Source organism: Anabas testudineus, chromosome 7, assembly GCF_900324465.2.
Source record: "Anabas testudineus chromosome 7, fAnaTes1.2, whole genome shotgun sequence".
Taxonomy (NCBI): Eukaryota; Metazoa; Chordata; class Actinopteri; order Anabantiformes; family Anabantidae; genus Anabas; species Anabas testudineus.
This window is the reverse complement of record NC_046616.1, coordinates 937417-954668: the sequence shown is the minus strand read 5'-3', so window position 1 is coordinate 954668 and position 17252 is coordinate 937417. Positions and strand designations below refer to the sequence as shown.

At 41.6% G+C, this 17252-nt stretch overlaps 1 protein-coding gene across 2 annotated transcripts in view; it reads right to left on the bottom strand.

Annotated features, from left to right (window-relative positions):
* Positions 1-518: 518 nt before the first annotated feature.
* kcnd1 (potassium voltage-gated channel, Shal-related subfamily, member 1) overlaps positions 519-17252 on the bottom strand; it is a 48626-nt gene continuing 31892 nt past the window's right edge. For both annotated transcript variants that reach the window (XM_026368961.2, XM_026368962.2), the window contains exons 6-10: positions 11042-11204; positions 9573-9656; positions 7240-7335; positions 6556-6806; positions 519-5633 (exon numbers count right to left, since the gene is read on the bottom strand). In XM_026368961.2, the coding sequence (XP_026224746.1) occupies positions 5426-5633; positions 6556-6806; positions 7240-7335; positions 9573-9656; positions 11042-11204 (802 nt within the window). In that variant the 3' untranslated portion in view covers positions 519-5425. The remainder of the gene's footprint in view (positions 5634-6555; positions 6807-7239; positions 7336-9572; positions 9657-11041; positions 11205-17252) is intronic.

Below are 17252 nucleotides of genomic sequence, written 5' to 3'. Positions count from 1 at the left end.
GGTATGACATCGATGGAACCCTGAAGAAACACGATCATATGTGCAGCGGTTGCCTCATGAGGTCATTGACTGTTTGCACAGGACCCGTCTAATGTGTTGATACAGTTGCTAAAACCTATAGTGTGTGTTTTTGTATATTTACATGATGCCCTTTCAGCTGAGGTCAGGTCACCCGTCTATTATCCCATCTAATGGAGTTGTACTGGTCGATGTCCTGTGCTGTTTGGTGTATTTCACGACACAAAGTGAGTTGAGTTTATTCAGGTACAGGTATTCAGGTCTGGGAAGTTTGGGTCTTTGGTTTATTTTGGACAACAATGGCCACTCCTTGTCCTTGCTGAACTAAAGCTCACACAGCAAAACAATGGTCCTAAATGCACAAGTGGGATCATGCAGGAACTAAACCAACATCTGTTCTGCAGGAGGAATGCGAGACAATTCCTGCAAGACAGTGTGCAGGGCTAAATCATGCAGAAAAAGGAAGTCACAGCAGTTACTAAAGGTGCAGCTCTTACAGGTTTTCATTTCAGAACAAACCAGATGTAAATGCATGAAGTGGACATGTGTCAGTGACTGAATGTCCAGAAAAACCACAGCTCCCCGTGTCCTGGTTTCTGTAGTCTTTATTAGTGGAATGGAATATACACCTCTGTGCTTTAATGCTGTTTTCTCCGTCTCTCTGAGACTGAACATCACTGTTTGTCAGTTCACTGGATGAAAAGCTGCTGGACTCTGAAGTGATGGTTAACATCTGTGCTTTGTCAGAAAAATGCTGTTTGTTGGTTCGTGTTATATTAAAACACAGGATTGTTGAGACCTTTAAACTGAACGACAGCAGCTCGTCTGTGGTGTAACCACCACTTCAGATGAACAGCTACTTGTCTCAAAATAAAAACAGCAAGCTAAAACTCTGAAAACACACATTTCACAGATTCATACAAGAGTCCGGTCCTGTTCTTTAGAACTCTGCTGTGGCTGCTCTTCATCTTTTTGATTCAGATGGAGCAAAGAGGGAAGAATCAGTCTTTAAATTAAGTGACGGACACAGATGTGCAACCTGTGGTGAGGGGCCACGAGTCAACACTAGAGGAAAGGAACACTGGACTTTCTCTGGAAAAGAAGCAGAGAACAGCTGATGCAAAGGAAACTGTAGAACAGAATCACAATCAGCTGAAAGTATAGACTGACTTTAGTTTCAAGTTACTTCTTATTTCTACATAAGGCTGTGAATTAGGAGTTTATTTATCAGTATTCATTAAATAATATTGGACCTAATTTAATTTGAAATTTCAATTAAAAGATATGTTGTCATATCATATGACGTCAAAGGAATGATCAATATTCTGAGTTATTAATATCTTAGCCTTATTATCATGTGTGCTGTTTTCTGTCACATGACACAAAGATAATCAGTTCCTTCAATTCAATTCATCACTTCATTTGTAAGATTATCAACTTTATGGCTCAAACTAAATGATTTGTTCCAAAATTCATTAAAAGTAAATCACTGACAAAGTTGATGGATAAAATGTGAAAACAGTAACTTGTTCCTCTTGAATATGGATCCATCTTTACCAAAGATCCTTCAGATGCTTCTGACGAGTTATTAGATTAGAAAGATTTAAGAATGTCAGCAGCAGAAAAAGGCCCCACATCACAGAAGATCCCAGCTGACTGCAGAATTCATCACCTACAAACCTGTTTATGAACAAACCTTTAAAGGAAATGTTTTGTTCAGATGATAGTGGATTTTAACAAAAGCAGAGAACAGCACAGGAAACAAGTGACAGTGGAAATTCTTCTAAAGTTCATAAATTAAATAAACACAAACTAGATTCACGATGTAGAATAATAAATAAATTCAGCTAAAACTACAGTTTGTGGAAATAAAAGAGAGTTTGTACGGAAGGCCAAAAGGGACAAATGTACAAAAAGAATAAACAGTAATCTTAAAAAACAGGATTGCATATGTTAGTTAGTCTAAAGTGAAATTCTATTTGTAAATATAATTTCACTACTTACTACGTTTCTATCTTTTTTACAATTTCACACATGAACTAAAGTCCATCACAAGTAGTTTAAAGCTTAGGAAATGGATTCAAAACACTACGAATGTATTTATATTATGATGATGACTTTAGGTCAATTAAACCACGTAAAGAGGTTTGAACTGTCCAATAATCACCATAATAATAATAAAGAGTTTAAAGAAAAGGAAAAGATCCATCCAGTGAACAAATACTGCTGCGTCTCGTCTTTCAGTCAATTCTCTTTCTACTGCTGGAGAAAACAGATAAAATACCTATAACGGTATCCATGCATATTTGTGACTGCTCATCATACGAACACACAGATTCATACAAATGCACACAAACACCCTCACACACACACACACACACACACACACACACACACACACACACACACACACACACACTTTGCATCCTGGCGAGGAACATGCCTGAATGAACTTTATTTCTGAAATTAATAATTCATTAATATAATTTGTTTTATTTCTCTTGATAATCTAATGTACACGTCTCAGTGGTGCAAACACTTGTCCTGAAAAGTTTCAGGAGGATGAGGAAAAACAAACGTACGACTAATAGGAGAGAACTCAATAAAAACCATCATGCAAAAGAACAGATGAAGTTGTGTTTTTTTCTTGTTTTTTCTCAGCTATGGTTGAGAAGTTCCTATGATCAGTAGTGCTACTTCTACTGTACGAGGCTCATGCACGGAGAAATGTCGGTCAGATACTCGACGACTTTCATCTCTATCTTTTTTCTTCTTTTTTTTTGGTTTGAGGATTTGATTGGAAGATGCAGGTGAAAGTTTATGATACAAAATATGTTACACTATGTACGTCTCATCTCCTGTCGGTGTGTCACTCACACTTACGTCTGAATGGACGAGGAAACGCTCTGCCAAAAAGCTCACAGTTAAAGTCGTGTGTATCCGATGATATCTGTGTTTTCCACGTAGACTAATGTTAAAGGAGTTCTGATACTGATGAAGCCTCTACTTTTAAAGACCCCATAGGTGCTCAGCGATAGATATTTGATCAATTCTGGAGGAGATTTTAGAAGTGAAAGGGTTTTAGATCAATGTATAGATCATAAATACATGGATGTATGTGTTCATTTTCTCCCTGACTGTTAGAGTGAACCGTTAAACTAATGTGTACTCATTTCATATTACTCTAAAGGTATTCATGTCATAAAGGGAATTTTAATCCACTGAGCATCATTTGTTCTTCCTCTGTTCTGTAGGAAGTGACGTCAACACACCTGCATCTGTAGCAGACTGCCAGGTGTGAACAGCTCCCCCTGCTGGAGGATGTGCAGTTTGATATTAAAGTGCTATTTAAAGTAAAAACACACATTTCACTCTACTTTAGAGATTTGTAGGAGAAACCACATCTAACTTCCTAGTGCTGAACATCACTAAAATACTTTGAACCATATTTCATTTATGACTTGAAAGAATTTGAACCTTGTGGCTCCAGGCGCCAGTCACTGATCAAGCTGAGCTCAGCACCGTCAAGGCAGCTGAATAGTCAGAGGCCTCATGTGGAACTAGACTTCAATGAGTCTCCTTCACTAAATGGATCTGCAGATGGCAGCAGTTCCACAGAAATGAACTGATTTCACTCCAGAAGTCTGTCCAGTTAAATGCTGACTCAGCTGATTCCATCCAACAAATGCTTCATGTAAACTGTTCCACTACACTGATGTAAGATATGAACATACAGCATGAAAAGGGCTTTGTTTAAGTGTGAGCAGTGAGGAAAAAGGAGGATCAAAAATAAAAAGCAGTGAATCATATGTTGAAAACTCATCATGTGGACAAACAGAACTTTGATGCTGTGGAGCTTTTGGTTTGGTTTTTTCCTTTTCCACTGAGATCTATTGCAGAATACGTTATGTTCACATAACTGATTCGTTTCTTCGTTACTTTACATGTTTCCCTGCAATAATCCCCGTAGGTTTGAAACACACACGTTATTATTATTGTTGTTCTTATTCTGTTCATTTGTTGATGCTATTTTCCTGCTTGTTGTAATGTTGCATATTTTGATAAGTAAAAGGCTTTCGTTCCCGTTCTGGGCGTCAGCATTGAACTGACAAACACGTCGGAGCTACAGTCAGAGCACACAGTTCACATTGGACCAGATCAATCCAGGATCTTGGTTTAACCCTCTACTCTCTCTACTCTCCTTTTACACAACAGGCTAAGTCCAGTTCTGCTAAGTCCAGCTTGGTTTAGCCCAGTTCAGCTCCGGTAAGTTGCGTTCAGCTCAGCGTAGTTGTGTGAACAGTGTTCAGGCTCAGCATAGATCAGTTAGACCCAGTTCAGTTAGAGTTCAAGTGTTTCAGCAGCTTCACGAATATTGTTTGAAGACGATGTTTCATTTCCAGAAGTTTTCACTCCGGACTTTCCCCAAGACGTGACCCGAAGTGGCTTCCAGTGCTGAATTCACACCAGCTTAGAGACGGTCCACTATTGACTGAGCGTAACTCCTTAACTTTTAAGACATCAGAATCAACTGACTTGAGATTATTCACCTTTGAAAACTTAATCCTTGTTGAAGTTTCAATCTTACTGTCGATCTAAAAATGTAAGTGAACTCAGCCGAGCACCATTTTCTCTCAAATCAGGCTTCAAAGATCCAGTCTGTAAAGAAAACTGAAAGATCCTACAGAAACCACCGGGTCTGAATAAAAGAAGAAAAACTGATCAACACATATCATTTTTTTGATTTTGATATGTTTTGTGACTGTAGTCGTCACAAAGTGATGAGCTGTGGATCTGAACCCTCTTGAACTGGGTTATCTCGTCCTTTCCAGTCACAGATATGTTGCTAAACGGTCAGTAGTTCTCAGAACCACCCTCAGATGTGATTTGAACCCCTCCTGTGAAGTGTTATGATCAATGGGACCCAACAAATCCATTCTGTTTCATGTTGAATTCAGTTGGAATCTTTTCCACTCTCAGTCCTCGATGACCTTTGTTTGGTTTGTGCAATGAGATCCAAGTCAAAGTTGTGCAGTGGGGGAAGTGGGTGTTAGTGTCTAATATGAATGGGGGAGGGGGGGTTCTTCTGACTCTGTAACGTCTTTGGGAGACCAATTGTTGTACCTACTTTTTCTTGCTCTCCATTTTCACCTGCTTGCTTTGCTCTGTCTTCTTCATGGACCCCCCCAGTTTAGGTCCATTTCATCATGTAATGCACAAAACTGTAAAAGAAACTCAAAACAGCCGGTGATACCTGAAGTACCCATGTCAGTAGTGTTTGTCCCCGAACTTTCAGCCTGCAGCGCCCCACGTTCAGGATCAGAGGTTCAAAGGAGTTAGAATTCAAAGGGAGGGTGACTGGCGGGGCGACTGGGTGGTTGTTGGGGGGAGGAGGAATAGTCAGAGGTTATAAGGACGATATTTTGACGGTTTCGTGGGTGTAAGCAGTTGCCCGGGTGTTGCGCAGGATGCCAGGAATTGGGGCAGGTGATGGAGGGAGGCTCTCGTCAGGTGTGTTGGCAGGCGGTGTGGGGATGCTGATGATGGCCGCAGTGAAATCTTGTTCCCCACAGTTCAGCTTCAGGTCACCGGCCTGGGCGTTCAGACTGGAGCGACTGGGAACAGAGAAACACACAAATAAAGACGCTAACACGACACATACATAGAAGTGTGACAACAACAGGTAGGAAAGAAGACAAAGGCCCGTTCCTACTGTCCTGCTGTGATCTCCTCAACAAACTAGCAAAGCTGTTGTTCGGCACTTGTGGAAACTGTCTCAGTTTCTGTGGTTTTATTTACATTAAGATCCATAAAAACAGAATGACGATGCGTCTCTGTACACCACCGCCAGTGAAACACTTAAGAGGTCAGTGAAGTCAAGACCTTCAGCTTTAATTCAGTGGATTTGACCCCTGATGTCATACACACAACCCCTATTTTGGGGTCTCATAAATAATAGAACAAACATAATTGCTTTGCTTTTAGTGCTTTGCAAAGATCCATGCAGTCAATGACGGTGCCACAAAGCATTCATCGAGATGCTTCGTCAGGCCTTTACTGCAGCTGCTTGTTTGCAGTTAGCCTCCAAATGGGTTGAGATCAGGTGACTGACGTGGCCTGTGAAGGATATACCATAGAGTCCATATGATTCAGAATTCATCCTGAAGACAGTGAGCCCGTCCCGTTGGCAGCTGGACTTGTCTATAACATAATAATAAAAACAGTAAACAGTTACAAATCAAATGTCCCACTCAGAACCACATCTGGACCTTTTATCCGTTTGATTTTTCAGGGAGTAATGAGGGAACAGGCCACACTCGGTCATGAAACTGCTTGTCAGCCATTCTTTCCATGATTTATGAGCCCCCACAATGGGTCTGTGTATGAGAACAGCTGTTATTCCTTAAGGGTTAATGCCGCGTTTGTCAGACCCTTGAATTAAAGCTGTGTTTTGTCTTGTTCACACTGAGTGCTTCATTTCTGGTGTATTTCTTTATCTTTTTGTTCATTTCCCTTCAGTGAGAACATCTCGTTTACGTTTGTGGTGGGATGGACGTGGTTTTCACGTGCAGGGTGTCGAGCTCCTGGACGCTCCCCCGGCTGACAGAGACCGTGGAGTTCGCCAGTCGCATGGCGGCTCTCCTCCGGGCCCTGCGGGGGCAGCAGCCGGTGGAGTTGTTCTGCGCCCCCTGCTGGCTGGACAGGGAGGTGCTGCGGCTGGTCCTAAAGCCCACGGACTCAGTCATACACAACTCGCTGTAGGTCATCTCGTCTGTGAACTCGTGGTTCTGTAAACAGAGGGAGAAGAACACAGAGCGGTGTCTTTTATTTCTACAGCTTCAGGGGTTAAAAGAAGAAGGTGTGTTCCAAAGACAAATGAGGAGACTCAGTTATTGAAAGTCCTATTTCCAGCTAATTCTGTTACCTATGGGCGATATAATATTTAAGAGCTGTGAATTTCATTCATCAGCATCTATTACATTAAATTAATTATTAAAAAAAAACACAACATCTGGACCTTAGATCCTTTGTCAGAGCAAAGCTGGATGTAGTAGATGAACTGACCCAGGAGAGGGTTGGTTTTTATTGGTGCATTAAAAAGCTAAAAATTAAAACTGACGTTACTGTTGGTCTCTACTTGTGTCGAAACAGAAACAAACATAAACTTCTGATCTGTGTGGGTGCGAGATGTGAGGAGATGCTCCGAGTTTGAACCAGCACCGTTGTTTTCTCCAGACAGTGCAGCAGGTGGTGGTGTTGATGCTCAAACGCTGATCTGTTCTTCACACACAGAGCCGTGCTGTCACTGTCCCGGTCCTGAACAAACACACACACACAGACGTCATCAGATGTACACATTAATTTAAATTCTATTGTTATATCAAGTTTATTAAAAATTTCACATTCAGATAAAGTCAGAATCCTGTAAAAGATCTGTTTCAGTATTAGTTGGAGTAAAGTACACAGGTAAAGTCAGTGTTAGCTCTTCTTCAAATGTCCATTTAAAGATGTTCTGTACTTTTTAAATGATGTTACTTTGGGTTAATTAAGTAAAGCTGGTGACAGATTTAATGACCTAATCATTTTGAGGACACTCTTTGAACAGGGCCTTTAACAAGTTTCTCACAATAGTTGATATTAATAGAAGACAAAGAGCAATCTGACAAATCCTGAAGGTCCTCAAATTCTAAAACATTTGTTTTTCAGTAACTCTATCTATTAAATAAGAAGGCTGCAGCATGAAGGGATGCAGGACATCACTGGGACTCCTGTAATGTGTGAGGACCAGGTAAGGTCACATCAACACTGCTCTTCAGCCAGTGAAGAATCAACTAACGACTAAATTCAGGACTTCTACTAGTAATGTGGTATTTTAGACCATTTTACTTTAGTAACAACAGGAAGTTTAGTATGTTACGGATTTGAAGTTTGAGTTGTCAGAAAGAACTGGAGAATCGACACACATTAAAATGATTAAAACTTTTAATTTTTCTTCCAAAAGTTAAACCGACTCATCTTTAAACCTCTTTCTGTCATTTTATCCTCACAACTCATCAGTCTTCTCTCTCTGCCTGTATAAGAACTGTCTGCTGGTCCATCTCTTTCTCAGATTACACACAGTGATTTTCCTCCTTTTCTTTCTCATCCTCTTATTTTACACTTGCTCGCCTTCTTCTTCTTCGTATTCTTCTTCTTCGTATTCTTCTTCTTCTTCTTCACTCCTCACCCCCCCACCCACTTCCCATTCGCCCTTTTTCTTGCTCAGTGTAGACGAGGGATTAGGACTCAGCGATGTGAGAGTGATCCACCATCCTAGACCTGATGTTTGAACCCATTTCACTGATAAAACATTTAAACCCAGTGATGTCTGAGGAAAATAAAAACAGATCTTTAGTTCACCTGCAGTTTATTTTCAGAATGCTCCAGTTCTGTGTCTTAACGCTGAACATACACACAACTCAGACTCCTTCAGGTCCCTTATTAGAGCCGACTAACAAACCTCGGTTAAGAATGACAAACCACACGGTGCCTCCTCGTTCTCTGCTGATGGAGGATTTCTGCTCAGGTTTCTGGCAGCAGCTGGAGGGAAATATTAATCAGTGGTGGACTATAACCCAGACAGATAAAGTCCAGTTAAAGTGTGATGGAGGTTTATGACCCCAGCTGCAGAGGGACAATCCACAAAGCCCTTTCATTTTAATCAGCTGCAAACAGACACTGTAAGTGTGTTTTACAGCCAGCTCGGCCCATAATGAGGCTGCTCTTTACACAGACATCCCTCCAAACAGTAAGACCCCGTCCAACCAGAGGAACTCCTCTGTCCCTCTGTTCACCTCCTGCCTGCTGTTGTCTCTGTGTAATGGAGCTGACCTGGTTCTATTGTTGTTTCACTAAGCTGCTGTTGGGAAAAACTTTCTCTGATGGATTTATTATTAGTGAAGCAACAAACTGCTGAACCAGCAGCTCCTCATCTGTCTGTCTGAGTGCGCCTCACTGTTTCTGTTCCTCTGTCGATCCTCTTCTCTCTCACGTTGACTCCCCCTCTTTAACTCCCCTCTCTGTTCTCAGAGAACAGGGTCCATGTTATACTTTGTGTTGTGATGTTACATATCTTCACGTGTTGTGAAAATCCATAAGTGTGCGTCTGTTTTTCTGTTTTCCTACCGGTTCACCGTCCCACCCAGAATCTCGTGTTAGCTGCTAGTTTGAGTTGTGGTGCAGAGGTTCAGGTGTCTCAGAAAGTGTTTCTGCAGCTTCTCTGCTCGGTCGTTGCTGTGCAGGCGACTTATGTTCAAGTTGGCCAAAATATGCACTGCCCATCATCATAAGGAGGCGTGTGAATGTAAACAATGCATGTGAGTCATCACGTGAGGATCGAGATAAAAGAACTGTTCAGTCAGTGGAGAAAATAAGCTCCTAATTTCTGTTCTCCCTGTTTTCTTTCATTTCTGTACTTCCCTTCCTTCTCCTCTGTTTCCTTCACAGTCTGAGGTCTGTACTCCACCCTTCCTGCTTCATAGTGAGAAACTATTGACCGTCAGTGTGTGTCTCACCCCGAGCGCTCTGTCTTCTTTGTACTGGAGGAAGGCGTTGGTTGTTCCTTTCTTTGCCATGCGGATGCGAGCCAAGCGCACTTTCTGTTGGACAGCAACACACGAAAACAGCATCGTCAGCATATCTCTCTCTCACACACACACACACACACACACACACACACACACACACACACACACACACACACACACACACACACACACACACACACACACACACACACACACACACACACAGAGGCAGGCAGTGTATGTATGGGAACAATAAGTTTAAAGTGAATCCTGTCAGACTTCATCTTTGTCTTTGTCTAAACTCAACACCTCTCAGGTGAAGAATATAAACTGAGACAGACTCCACCTCATTATATCTGATTAGTTTTAATATTATGAGTCGTGTTAAGTTGCGTCCGTGTAAGATGTGAATTTTTGCTCTGTTCGTGTGCTGCCTTCTGCAGATCCTCCAAGGTTTTCTAGAGATGTGTGTTGTGTTATTTAAGACAATATTAATGTGTGATACAGTAAAAACATCAAAATACAACAAAAGATCAAGAGGAGAGAATTTAATATGAAGGAAGATCAAACCATTAATTCTACTGGGAAATTATATGATTGTGGCAGCAGAATGTAATATTAGAGCAGAATAATATGAAACACAGAACAGAAGAATATCCAAGGGGCTTCACATAAAGTATTGGGATTACTATTGGACTTATTAAATGTAGTGAGCAACATGTTGTAGTAGGAAATAAGAGAATATTTGATATTTGATTTGTGTCCCTTTCTTTATGCAACACAACTCCAAAGTGTTCAAGTAAACTCTGTTTGTTTTGACTGAGAAGTGTGTCGGACCAAAAGGCTGCGTTTAAAAATGACTAGTTAGTGGGAGACTGGACAGTTGTTCTCTGTACATGATGAGTTCCAGCCTCAGTTCAGTCACATGATTAAAGTACAGAAATAATGACGGACATGTACACAGGGAACAAGTTTACCTGAACTCAAGAAGCCGGGTTACTGGAAATCTGAGTAAACATGCAGCAGAAGAGTAATGTGATTGTCAGCGAGTGGTGAGTATCTGCAGCCTTTGTTATGCACGTGGCTCGTGTTCGACACTGATTAGAAACCTGGTCACGTGTTTAATCTACACGACTGTAACCTGGTTGGTTGAGTTCAGGTAAACACACTGATTGTTCAGGCAGCGGCTGGTTGAGCGTGTTTAGGTGAGAACATACGATAACTATTAAACTTTCACTTCATATGTGAATGCTCACTACGCTGAGTGTCTTCCTGAAGAGAACGTGTGCTCCAGTCTGGTTTTTATTAGACACACTGAGGATCTAACAGTTCACCAACATGTAATAACACCAACGCTGCCAAGTGAGATTCTGGAAATTGTTGATGTTGCTGAACTTGTTGCTGCCGCTACACAGAGCCGATATGTTCTGTATGTGAGAAAACTGTCAGAATCCAACCTGCTGCGCTCGCATCTTGTCCGCTCTCTGGTTCTGGTGGTAGATGCGGCTGAAGTTGGACACGATGACAGGGACCGGCAGCGCGATCACCAGCACGCCGCTGAGGGAGCAGATGGAGCCGAAGATCTTCCCTGCGATGGTGTTGGGAACCATGTCACCGTACCTGCAGGATGATCGAGACAGTTGACAAACCTGTTAAATCCATTTAATGTCATCGGTTAAGACCCGAGAGTTAATTATTTAGCTTGGAAACAGTAAAACAGGAGTATAAAGGTTTACAGACACATCGTCCAAGCTGTGACAATGACGTGATCGTCTGTAGAGATGGAAGCTGAACAAAGCTCAGCTAATGAACGACAACCTTCCACTTGTCATTAGCTGTGATAGAAACTGAACTGAAGCCGTTCTGAGAGAATAGTTTGAGGGTTTTCAACACTTTGGCATTTGTAGATTTCAGCTCAGTCAGTGTTTATACTGAAGCTACAACCAGGAGGTTCCTGACCACACACACACACACACACACACACACACACACACACACACACACACACACACACACACTGACTTTAAAATGTCTAAAGCCATTGAGAGTTGACTGACACCTTGTTTCCATCTTCTCCTGTTGTGTGAATAAGAGCTGACGGAGATATGGGTTGATGGAGACAAACAGCTGGTGCAGCTTCACTAATTCTCGTCGTTAAACCACAGCAGAAGAACAGGATTCACCAAGATGATGTCATTAAAAGAGCTGCAGTCAAAAAAAAAAACATGCGGGAAATACGATCTGACATGTCGGCTAGTTTGCTTTATTAGTGTGAGGACGATTACAGACGCTGCACAGATCTGATGTTTTCATCTCTTTAAATTTCATTCATGTGGCACTTTTCATACACATCTCATCAGCAAACTGATCAATACTCAAACTTCACTTTGCAGAAATTAAGTTACTCTGGAAATCAAGTAATCAATAAATAAAAAATGCAAAAAAACATCTTATTAAATTAAGACAAGATGATTGATCCACTCCCAGTATGAGGTCACTACAAAACCTAAAACGTCTCAATACTTGGACACTACATCTTATATCTGATGTTACCCGAAGGAGAAAAGCAAACTGAAATCTTTACGACTTCAATTCAAACCTTTGTTTCCTTCGGCTGATGAACTTTAAACACTACAGAACAAATAGAGAGATGGAGCAGATGCTGATCTCTGAGGTTTTAAAGGCTGTACGAGATCTCATCATATCCTGCTGTAAAGCTGCAAACACACACACACACACACACACACACACACACACACACACACACAGCTTTCTATCTGTTGCCTCGTGCGGCCTTCACCTTTCATTGTACAGAGCCATAAATCACAGATAGTGAGACGAGGAAAAGGAGGAGATTAGATAGTGGGCAGAAGGCCAGGAGGGTTTGTGAGACTCTCCTCAGACACACAGAACAGAAAACACTCTACAGCTGCACTGATCCACATTTTACTGAACAAACCACTGAGCAGCACCGTTCCAAAAGCCAACGTTCTGTCTCCAGCTCCAGTGATGCTCTATTTTATGGTTTCCTAATACCTTCACCTCAGCTGAGGACATAATTACTGTAGGGTTTTGTTATGAGGATTAAATATATCTGCAGCAGCATCAAGCACAGTTGATCCAGATTTAAATCGGTGTTTATTTCTGTACTTCACAGTCACTTTCAGGTGGACGGTGAGCGTCAGTCAGTCTGGACCACAGGAGGAAAAGGTTTAAAACAGCTGTTCAGTTTTATCCATCACAGGTAGAAAGACGGAGGCATCTGATTGGTCCTAACTTCACTCTATGAAGTTGATAGATAAGAACTATTTTTATCAGATCTTAGTGGCTAACCCTGTGCACAGCACTGCCTGTATATGGAGCCAAGAAACTAGAGCATTATGTTGGCACGTTGCCTCGTCTGGGGAAATCTGGACTCGTCCAAACCCCTGTAGAACTGTGAGTGTGGGAGCTGCTGGAGACTGTAGAAAGAATCACTGCACCTCAGTCAGCTCCATCTGCACGTCCCTCTGTTCCAGGGAAGTGGTTTAAGAACAGATTAAGGTTCTTCTGAATGGAACAGTTGGGGTCAGGGGGACCACATCCCAAACACATTTCCTTTCCTGGAGGGCGCAGCGTCACCAAAGCTACAAAACAAATTCTGTGATTCTCCCGATGGTAACAAAGGTACTAAAGATGAACTCACAGAGAGAGGTCTGCTACCTGTCAGGGTCGCACAGCTCATAGTGTATGTGCTGGAAAACCCACCTCCAGACTGAGGGATTTACCTTTTCCTGTACATACTAAAAGATGGCTACGACTGGTACCAGTGTACATCTTACATTAGCTGCATCAGCTACTACTGATGCTTTAGAGGTTCATCTTACAGCCACTGAACATCCAGCACACAGGTGTCTCACACAGCATCTCTCACCTGCAGACTGATCACAACTCTACAGAGTTCCTCCAACACTGAGGCTCAGCTGGCTGATATCTGGGAATGAATCCCAGAGCTCAGTTTCTGTTGAGGCCCCTGAAGTACTGTTTTAGAAAGTCCTAAAACCTAAACCTGAATCCTACCATCATTAAATCACTCTGCTGTTGATGCCCATATGAATCATTTTCATGGTGAGTAAATTATTTAATGTGTGAAAGAACAGGTCTGTGTCACTGTGGAATTAAACTCGTTATATTCAAATATGCAAATCACTGCAGAGTGTGACAGTAAATCAGATATCCAGGTAATAGACTGCAGCTCCCTGCTCATGTACCTGCTGCAGTGGATTATGTCTCAGTGCTTCACAAAATAAGGCCGCGACCCAGTCGACGGAGTTAATGCTCATATCTGTGAGGTAATTTACTTTTTTCTCTTAAACCATGAAGTTAATTTCAAGGCTGTGCAGCGTCACCCTGCATAGAGTTTTATACTGAATCTGCTCGGTGCTTACAAACCTGGAATGTAACTCTATATACCATATACTACACTACTGCACAGTACACGTCAGGTCCTGGGCTAGAACCTCCTTTTAAAGTTCATAATTCTAGTTTTGTGTCAGGTCATCACATAAAAGAAAGAAGTTAAAAACACAAAGAGACGTAAAACAATCAGAGAGACAAACCAGTCTCAGGTCAGGGGTCCAGATCTATGAGGGTTGTGGAGCCCATTTTCTTATAATCATCCATCAATGCCAGCACAAATATTCACTGCTGCTTTTGAAAATAGCTGCTAGCAGTGTAGTAAGTGAACAAAGTTCAACCACTTCCTCTGTCAAACGTTCAAACATCCACAATCCTCCAGCGCCTCTGTTGGGTCAGGTTGGGTCTGGGTTCAGTTCTCCACTGTTCTGTAAGAACAGTGGAGAACTAAACCAAGCACTGACTGAGACCTGTGGATAGTTGATTTTCACATTTTCAGTTTAAATTTTACATTTAGTCATTTATCAGACGCTTTTATCCAAAGCGACTTACAAGTGAGGAACAAGGCAAGCAAACAAAATCTAAGTCAAGGAGAAACAACATCAGAACAAAGTGCTGTTAAAAAAGTGTTTCTGTTTCAAGAGATGTGAGAACGAAAGAGTAGAAATGTTTTTTGAGAATGACATTTTTTGTGCAAAGGAAGATGATGAAGAGTTCTGTTTTCATCAGTGTTTTAAATATTAAAGTGAGGTCACTGAGCGTGCAGAGTTCTGCAGCTCATTCCACCATCGTGGGATCACTGAGCTGAACAGTTTTCCTTGGTGTCGACTGTGTGGTGCTGGTACCACCAGACGATTTGTAAAATGTCAGTGTGGCTTTGAATGAGTCGCCTTCCTTTTCATATGTTTCTGCATTTCCATGGCAGAGACAGTATCTTGAGCAGTGATTTGCTGAAGGTCCACGTACTGGGAGCTGACATTTCTCAAGTCAGTTCTTGTGAACCTCAAGAATCCTCAACGGGGAGCAGAACTGGCAGCTGGGAGCGGATCAATGGAGATAACAGAAGCAACAGAAGTCCTCTGTAATTGCTGAAAAGAATCGACAGAGGCGTCAAACAGCCTCATCTGAGTCGTGAATCTGTGCTGGAACCTCAGCTCAACCTAAATATCGCTCCTGACACATGTTCACTCTCATCTTACAGCTGTTATCTCACCACAGCGTTATTCAAGATGCTTCTCAGTCTCATCAGAGTTTGAAAGATGAAAACGTCCTCTTCACTGAACAGGTTTTAATGTTAGTTTCTTAGTTCAGCTTAGATTCATCGGTTTCACCTGAAAGCAACAGCTGTCGACTCGGGTTCCATGTACAGAACTCTCCAACTAGAACTGAACAGAACAGTTCAGAGCATTAACTTAAAAACAGATGGACACAGTCAGACATTTTCACCTCGTGCTGTAGCAGAAGACAGAGCTGCAGCCGCTCCCAATGTAAATCTACATATAAATGTCAATGAGTGAAGCAGTGACAGCTGTGTCGCTCTCAGTGCAGCTGGAACATCAGCCTCAGTCTGCAGTTTGGGGATCTGGGACTTTATGGGCTGTAAAGTTCCACTGTAACTTTTTGGAGACGCAGTTCTCTCTGTGCTGTTGGATTCAACAGGTAGAACCACCTGATGAGCAACATCATCAGCTGTGACGACAGTGAACCTCGGTACACCACTGGATTCACGTCATTTCAGTGAGGAACCAATCTGAGAACATTTCTGAACCACTTGATTCAATGAATTAAATAAATCAGTACAGAGAGATCGAGGATCTGTTGGGTTCTCTACGTAGTTCTGTAAGATCTTAACCTTGAGATCATTTTTGCTGTGATTTGACTCATTATAAATAAACTCATATACTTGCTGTGAATATATTGACCCAATTTCATTTATCTATTTACGTATTCTGTATATATATTGAGTTTTTCGGTATTGATGTTATTGTGTATTTATGTTGGTGTTGGATCTTTCCTGGTTCTGGTTCCTTTTCTTTCTGTCTGTTTTGAGAACAACGGTAATGAGGCAAAACAATTTCCTTCTGGGATCAATAAAGTTTTTTGAATCTTGAATCTTGAATCTGACTCTGGAGAGGACACAAAACACTAGGACCTCAGTTTTGTTGCTTGTTTTCTGTGTTTGGTCTTAAATAGAATCCAACACAGAGTGAAAAGATTGAATGTAAAACAAAGAAAGAGACGTTCTGAACGGACACAACAGCAACAACAACAACAACAACAACAACAACAACAACAACAACAACAACAACAACAACAACAACAACAACAACAACAACAACAACAACAACAACAACAACAACAACAACAACAACAACAACAACAACAACAACAACAACAACAACAACAACAACAACAACAACAACAACAACAGCAACAGCAACAACAACAGCAACAACAACAGCAACAACAACAGCAACAGCAACAACAACAGCAACAACAACAACAACAACACACTCCTGCTGTTTGTGGTTTTATTGTCAGGGAGCAGCAGTAAATCTGCAGCCGCCTTCAGTCTACAGCCAAACATTACACACAATGCACCTTTAATGGACACTAAATTATCTTTAATGATGTTGCTGTTGTGTGTGTGTGTGTGTGTACGTGTGTGTACAGTAATGTGATGACGCAGACTTGTCTAACTACAAACAAACTTTGAACAAACTAATGTGTTTAATCTTTGTGCTGCTAAAATCTTTCTGAACTTCTTGATGTTATTGATTCTTTGTGAGATTTGTTCACTGAAAAATATCTAAACTCTACCCGTTACTGCATATGTACTATAAAGTACACACTGCTCATATCTGAACCAGTACACGGAGCCATCGCTAACCCACTGAACTGGAGCTAATCCCATAATATTAACTGGGCAGTTGTTCCACAGTCTCAAGTAAATTACAGCTGAAGTTTGATTGAAGTTTGAAGTTTGTTATTGAACTACAAACTAACTCTACAGAGGAGATCGGAGCACACGTTTTCCCAGCAGAGGTCACTGAAGTGAAACCTTCCAGCTCGGAGCTGAGTTAGTCTTTAAAATGTTGGAGGTTGTGACTGTGGAGAGGTGATTAAACCGAGAGTGTGTGTGTGTGTGTGTGTGTGTGTGTGTGTGTGTGTGTGTGTGTGTGTGCTAATGTTAAATAATGGACGGCAGCATTAGATGCTTGTAGCTTGTTAGCAGGAAGAGAGGGAGCAGAACGTTCTCTCTTCATCACTCCC